Below are 7500 nucleotides of genomic sequence, written 5' to 3' on the forward strand. Positions count from 1 at the left end.
AAAATGTGCGCAAAAATATGCAAAATACAACAAAAAATATTTGAAGGTTGTAGCATTTCTCATTTTCGAAATATTTGCATATAAAAAAAAAATATATAAAACAATTTCGACATTCAGTCAACTTTAACTCGTCCGAAATGGTCGAAAACTGCAATTGTAGGCTAAAACTCTTACAGTATCGTAATATTCCATCATTTATCTTCATTTTGAAATAAATTCGAAGTCTCTAGCACAATAGTATGTAGATTTATGGTGAATTTAAAAAAAAAAATGTTTTTTACGTCCGCGTTACGAATTCATGCATTATTTTGTGATAATATTTTCTCTGTGTTGCTTTTATCGTTTTACAATGTGTTACATACCAAAATGATTGCAATTTAGTGTACATCACAACGAAAAAAAAGTAACTTGTTACCTTTAACCGTGTTGCGCACAGCGCGATTTGAATCAATTATATATGAAATTTCGTTTTTGCACATTATTTATATATGATAATGATAATTTTTTTCATTTCTGATGGTTGCATACTAAACATCAGCCAATGACAAAAAAAGGAGCCAAAAATAAACTCTTAATCTTGAAAACTAAGCGCGCTGTGATTTTTTGAAAAAAAAAAAATTTCCGCTTCCGCACTCACTCCGAAACCCCCCCGGCACACGGAAGACAATTTTTATTTTGCCGCTTCGGCGTTTAAGGGTTAACTACCTTGTTTACCAAGATTCACTGGCTGTTCCAGCTCAGACTGATGGACAACCCATAAGAGAAGGGTTGCATCTCATTAGTTCTGTGTATATGAAAATTAAAATTTACCTGAAAGTCATTTACCCTTCTCCATTTCCTAAAGTTACAAGAATAAGAAACCTCATACTAACCGATTTTGGAATGCTACTCTTGTCAGGTGGAAGAGGAGGTGGGAAAGGATCTCTGTGAACTATACCGTACGGACGTAGATGATATAATAAATACTCCAGTTCATACATCTTGTTAGGTGGTACATAATGGAAGGAAATTGCAGTGTCAGAACAGCAGTCAAAACCCTGTAGGGAAAAAGGTCAAAATAAAATTAAACATTCATTCTAACTTAAGAGTAAATTTTAAACCAAAAGAGATATCTGAAAATAAGGAGGAAATATCAGAAATGATGTGGCCTGAGGAGGAAGATTAAGGTTATTTTATATAAAGGTCTTTGAAGTCTCACTATTTAGACCAACGAACCCCTTCCTAATATTAAGGCCTGGAAGAGACCGTTGTGAATTCCTTCAATCAGTTCAAGCCTTAATGAAATAAAAGTATTCAAGGTGCCTGTCTCATTGGCAATAAATTTTTATTTCAAAAGTGCAATACTCCTGTATATAACTGAAGTAACTGTGGTTATGAATACTCTGGTGTTACCAAAGGAAGATCTTATCTCCTTGATTAGTATCTATACATGGTATGTTGTTAGACATCGAGCTTTGAGTAAGCTGGACAATGCTATCCTTAAGACCAAATACCTACCGCAGAAAAATAGTCCAGGGTTGATGTTTCATATAACAGTGATTCAGGGAAAACTGGTGCCTAAGTAAAACAAGGAAACTAAAGTTAATGCTCAAACTCAATGTCAGTTTTCATCAGGAACATTTGCCACAACCTCATTTTCCTTCTTTTCACAAAAAATAATTTTTCAAAATTTGAATTTCCTAAATGTTTTCATATACTTACACAATTAATGAAGGACAGTTTTAATTACATTAGCTGAATGAAAACATTTTTGCATTTGTTTCAGTATTTAATACACAAACAAACACAAATATTTATAGTATACTAATACCACATTTCAATGGCAGTTTTAAACTAAGCTTCTCTGAACCCTGATTGCAACTGTAATTTCTGTAACATAAAAATTTACCTCAGTTATTAAAATTCAAAGTACTGTACTGTATTATAGCATGTAAAAACATCCCTTACATACCAACACTTCATCAAACCAAACAAAGTGAGGGGATATGCAGCTGATGTGAAAAGGTTTATAATGATGATGATATGATACACTACAGTTAAGTGGTATTTTTCTCATCTTTCTAACAAACAAAGCAACAAACACCAAAGCCAGAGGTGAGAGTACTACTGGTCCAGAAATGTTAAAAAATTCATCAAATGTTTTATGACCAGTTTTTTTTTTTTTTTTTTGCTATGTAAAATCCTGTATTATTTGTAATATTCTTTTGTATTTTACTGTAATTTTGTGCACAATGAAACATATTACTTTAAATTTCCACAAAAAATAACATTTGATTAATTTTAGATCGGTTCATCTGAATTCTGGCAGTTATGCATTGATTTTGTCTTAAGTAATTAGTCTCACATACAGGCTACCAACTGTATGAAGACTTATACTTTGTAGTTATCTTAATTTTATATAATATACAGTGGAACCCTGGTTTTCGTACATAATCCGTTCCAGAACCTCCCATACCATCTTACTTTCCACCCTCTTCTAACAATTGATTCATGGTGCAAATGCGAGGCTTTCCTCCTGTGACACCTTTCAAACCTTTTCACTGTCAATTTCCGTTTCAGCGCTGAATGGCATTAGTTGCCCCAGTGCTTGGCAATTTGCCTAAAATCTATAAATCAACCTATATAAAATCAGAACTTCCCATGAAAACCGAAACAATAATTCCCTTGAGGAATAATGTAAATACAATTAGGTAATGCATTCCGGATCCCCAAAAATATTTTAAAAAATACATTTTATACGGAATAACCTGTTTTACATACAGAAAACAATGAAAATACATATAAATGACTGATGAGATTAATAAATGAACATTTAACATCACTCATATCTTTATGGAAAAAATTGTTAGCGTATGGAAGACGGAGAGGAGGGGAGAGGGAGGAAAGGTTATTGTCTGGAAGGGGAATCTCCCTCCAGAAGTACTTCAGGTATCAAGAACCTATCTGGGGTTCTCTTTGTTTTTTACTGGCACTATGTGAGGTTACTTCCCCTCTTCATTTTTTATTGGCACTAGGACCAGCTTGAGAGTTTCTTGACCCCTGTCGCACAATATAACTGTCCAGAGACAGTTAAATACGACATTGTCATTAAACATATTGGAGAGACAGATTACAACTTTGTTGGGATGATAATTCTCCACAAAATTTTTCACATCATTCCACTTTGCCAACATGTCCTAAATCCCTGAAGTAGGCACATTATGTATGCCCATTCATTTTCTGAATTTTTCAATCCAGCCTCTGCTGGCCTTAAATTTACTAACAGAAGCAATTGTTGTAGGCATTTTCTCACTGAGATTGGCATGCAACTTCCTCCAACACTTTGCTACAAGTTCTTTCTTAAATTCTATGGTGTATTCTGCCTTTTTTACAGAAAGGCTAGCACTAGGACCTTTCTTTGGCCCCAAGATGGCTTACTTAGCAGTTGCACTTGAATAAAAAAAAAAAAGCACAAAAACAACGAACACAAAAGCAGAATGGATCACGAAAGAAAATGACATGCTTTGTTTGGGCGGTCGATATGGGGTCCGATCCAGCGCTGGGCCCAGGATGGAGCATTTCCGAGTTTACAAAAACCGAGGAATATATATCATATGCAGAGTTAAAAACTCAACCCAAAGTCTAAGATACTAAGAACTCAAGTCTCCTACCATAATGTCACAGAACTGCAGTAGTAAAGGACAAGGAGTAAGTGCATAGTCTGTACAAAAGTCAGGTGACCAACCAGGTGACAAGTCAAACGACATCGAGGGCAGCAAGGGTGCACCCTGATGACTTCATCAAGCACTAACATCACCAATGTCTGGATCCAAGAGAGAGGAGCAGGTACTGGCAACTCTTTCCCAAAGGATGAGTGCCTGGACTGCCTGGGCAATTCAAAGCTAAGCGAACATTGGGGGTGTATCAACGCAACCCAATGTCGCCAGCAGCGATATAAGCTCATGAGCAACTCCTGACTCGAGCTTTCTGGTGCTAAGAGAAAGGAGGCCAGAGCAAAAGGTGACTCAGTCCCGGAAGATGAGTGCCTGACAGTCCAAACTGGTCTCATGTTAAACGATCGTCGGAGGGTGTATCAAAGCAACTGATTTAGTCAACAAGAAACTCTGAGCTACTAAATGTCGCCTGATCTTGCATGAGTGTCTGACTCCGAGAAACAGGCAAGACAAAAAGTAGATGGTGAACAAATCACCAGATGACAGCAGACGATCCATTGACTACTTCCCTGTCCAGAAAGACAATGGAAGAAGTGTAAGTCATCAGGACAGGTGACCCAGTGGCTAGTCCTAAGTCAGCATCGACTTTGGGAGAAGCATAGTTGCCAGTGCCGACAACCCAGTGGCTGGTCCAATGTCAGACTGACAATGGAAGCAGCGTGAGTAGTCAAGCAGCCAGTCCGTATGTCATCAACAACACCTATAAATATCAAACTGCCTAATACCCATTATAACTAAACCGAAAACTGCCCCAAAAGTTATAATGCAAAAACAAAAAATACAAATACAACAAAAATAAGATACAGGTAGCAACCAATCATAAAATAGGAAGACCACCTAATTCCATCTGACGACCTGTCCTGCCATCACAAACGGGCCCAAAGAACGAAGGTCGCCTAGAACTAGAGATATATCCCTCAAGTAAAAAGAGGCAAAAACAATTAGAACGCCAAGTTGCTACCTCAAGCACCTTGGCAACAGAGACGTTCTTCATAAAAGCTGCTGATGTAGCAACTGCTCTAATACTGTGTACTCTCGGCGCCTGGCCTTCACAGGCAGCCGTACCGCCAGTTTTAACAATAAGATCTGAGGAAAAAGGATACACCATTCTTTGACATAAGTCTCTTGACATTTCGGGGTGAAACAAACAGATGAAGAGGACGACCCTCAATGTCCTTTGTGCGATGTAAATAGCATGAGAGTGCCCTAATAGGGCAAAGAACTAATTCCTCATTCAAATTACCGACAAAGTCGACCAGCGACTTCAGAATGAAAGACCTGGGAATGGGATTAACAGACCATTCAGTCTTTGCGACAAATTGAGGAAGCTATGACAAAATCATGTCTTGTCCAGATCTGGCAACCAGAAAAAAAAAAAAAAAAAAAAAAAAAAAAAAAAAAAAAAAAAAAAAAAAAAAGTGCTTGCAATTCACCCACCCTCTTGGCTGTAGCCAGCGAGACAAGGAAAAGTGTCTTGGAAGAGAGGTCCCTAAAATTGGCCATATTCAGAGGCTCAAACGGAGGGAATAAAGGCTTGAAGGACTTTATTAACGTCCCATGTCTGAGAACACTGCAGACTGGGTCGAGATAGGGAAAAAGATCAAATTAAGTCTCTAATGGCATAAGAAGAAGAGATTTCAGGGAGCCTCGCCTTAAAAACGTACGAAAGCATCGACCTTTAACCCTTAATGCATGATGTAAATGAACTAAAAACTCCACTATTTTTGGTAAGGGAGGTGAACTAAAAACTCCACTATTTTTGGTAAGGGAGGTCTAGAAATTGAATGCCTTTGAGACCTACAGCGTCTGAAAACCGACCATTTAGCCTGATAATTTACTCTAGTTGATTGCCGTCTGCCAAGAGCCAACTGTCGAGCCACTCTGGAGGAGAACCCTTTGTGCTTGGAGAATCTCCTGACAATCTCCAGGCATGAAGATGAAGCATCTGGAGCCTCTGATGGAACCGACGAAAATGAGCTTGTTTGAGAAGATCTGGTCTCTGTCAAATGGCGGGCTCCATCAGTGCTTCCAGTAGGTCGGGAAACTACTCCTTCTGTGGCCAGAAGGGGTCGATCAAGGCAAGATCCAGACGTTTGGTTGCCCTCACTTTGTTAAGGGATGCCCTCACCAGAGCAAACGGAGGAAATGCATATGCTTGAAGGCCCTCCCAGTCCTGCAAAAGAGCGTCTGTCCTGGCACTCTGAGGAGTCTGGTAAAGGGCGAAGATCTGGCACCGAAAATTCAGTGGGGTGGCAAACAGATCGACTGTAACAGGCCATTTCTTTCCGAGGCTGTCGAAGACTTCCTGGCGAAGTGTTCATTCTGACCCTTGAACTTCGTTTGGTCTCGACAAGGCGTCTGCTTAGACGTTGTGATGGCTCTGGATAAACTGAGGGACCAACGTAATTCTCCTGTCTTCTGCCCAACACAGGACTGATCGGGCTTCTTGAGTGAGAAGGTCCGACTGTGTGCCACCTTGGTTTCTTAAGTACAAGACTGCTGTGGTGTTGTCGACGAAGATTGCTACAACCGACTCCAACAGTTGATCCTGAAATGAAAGAAGGCCTAGGTACATTGCCCTTAGTTCCCTCCAATTTATTGACATGATCCTCTCTTCTTCTGACCAAAGGCCTGAAGCAGCTTCAGAGCCCAGGTGCGCGCCCCAACCTTGATCCGAGGCATCTGACCAAAACATTAAATCCAGCGGAACTGAAAGAAGAGACGTCCTTGACTTGAGGCGGTGAACTTGCATCCACCAATGGAGATCCTTCCGACATTGTGGATAGGAGGCGACTATTGTGTCCTCGGACACGAAATCTCATGACTGGAGAAGTGTCAACTGAAGGGACCTAATTCTGAAACGAACTTCGGGAACCAGTTGGATGAGGGATGGCAAATGACCCAGGAGGGTCCTCCAAAGAGCAACTGGCTGCGTTACGGAGGACAGAACTTCTTCTGCCAGACATAGAAGCTTGTCTATCCGTTTCTGAGAGGAAGAAGCCCTCAAAATCTGGGAATTAAAAACAATCCACAGATAAGTCAGGGTCTGGCAAGGGATGAGATTGGACCTGTCGAAGCTGACACGAATGCCCAACTCAACACAGAGACAGAACTATCTCCCTCAACCGGAAACATTTTTCTAGAGAGTCGGCCTGACTAGCCAATCGTCCAGATACCAAAGCATCCTTACATTTAACCAATGCAGAATAGCCGAAACAGGAGCCATCACCCGAGAAAAGACCTGTGGAGCAGTGGTGAGGCAGAACAAAGGGTCTTGAACTGGAAAACTCCCAAGTCCGTGAGAAACCAAAAGTAAGGTCTGCTCTTCATATGGATGGGGATTTGCAGATAAGCATCCTGCAGATCGATGGAAATCATCCAGTCCCCCTTCCTGACGGATGGAAGAACAGTCTGAACCGTCTCCATCCGGAACTTGGACTTTAGAATGAACTTGTTCAAGACAGAAAGATCTATGATGGGGTGCCAGGCACCCGAGGACTCTATAAATACAAACACTCGTGGGTAAAACCTGCGAGAAGGAGGAGTTCGCTCTATGGCATCCTTCTCCAAGAGGGCTGAAAGCTCCTTCTCCAAGGGTTGACCCCTGATTGAGTGAGGGGAATAACTGCTGAACTCAAGAGGACGATTGGAAAGTGGAGGTCTCGAAACAAAAGGGATTTCGTAACCTACCTTCAGGACCTCCCTACCCAAGCATCCACCGCTCTCTCCTGCCAAGCTGACCAATGGCGAGAGAGATAAGCTCCTACTACAGTTTTCATGCGAGGTA

General features: G+C 40.6%; 1 protein-coding gene across 5 annotated transcripts in view; it reads right to left on the reverse strand.

Moving 5' to 3' along the window:
- LOC135197915 (glycoprotein-N-acetylgalactosamine 3-beta-galactosyltransferase 1-like) overlaps positions 1-7500 on the reverse strand; it is a 497298-nt gene that overhangs the window by 25762 nt on the left and 464036 nt on the right. For all 5 annotated transcript variants that reach the window (XM_064225155.1, XM_064225157.1, XM_064225156.1 and 2 more), the window contains one exon: positions 873-1037. In XM_064225155.1, the coding sequence (XP_064081225.1) occupies positions 873-1037 (165 nt within the window). The remainder of the gene's footprint in view (positions 1-872; positions 1038-7500) is intronic.

Source organism: Macrobrachium nipponense, chromosome 21 (genome assembly GCF_015104395.2).
Source record: "Macrobrachium nipponense isolate FS-2020 chromosome 21, ASM1510439v2, whole genome shotgun sequence".
Lineage (NCBI taxonomy): Eukaryota > Metazoa > Arthropoda > Malacostraca > Decapoda > Palaemonidae > Macrobrachium > Macrobrachium nipponense.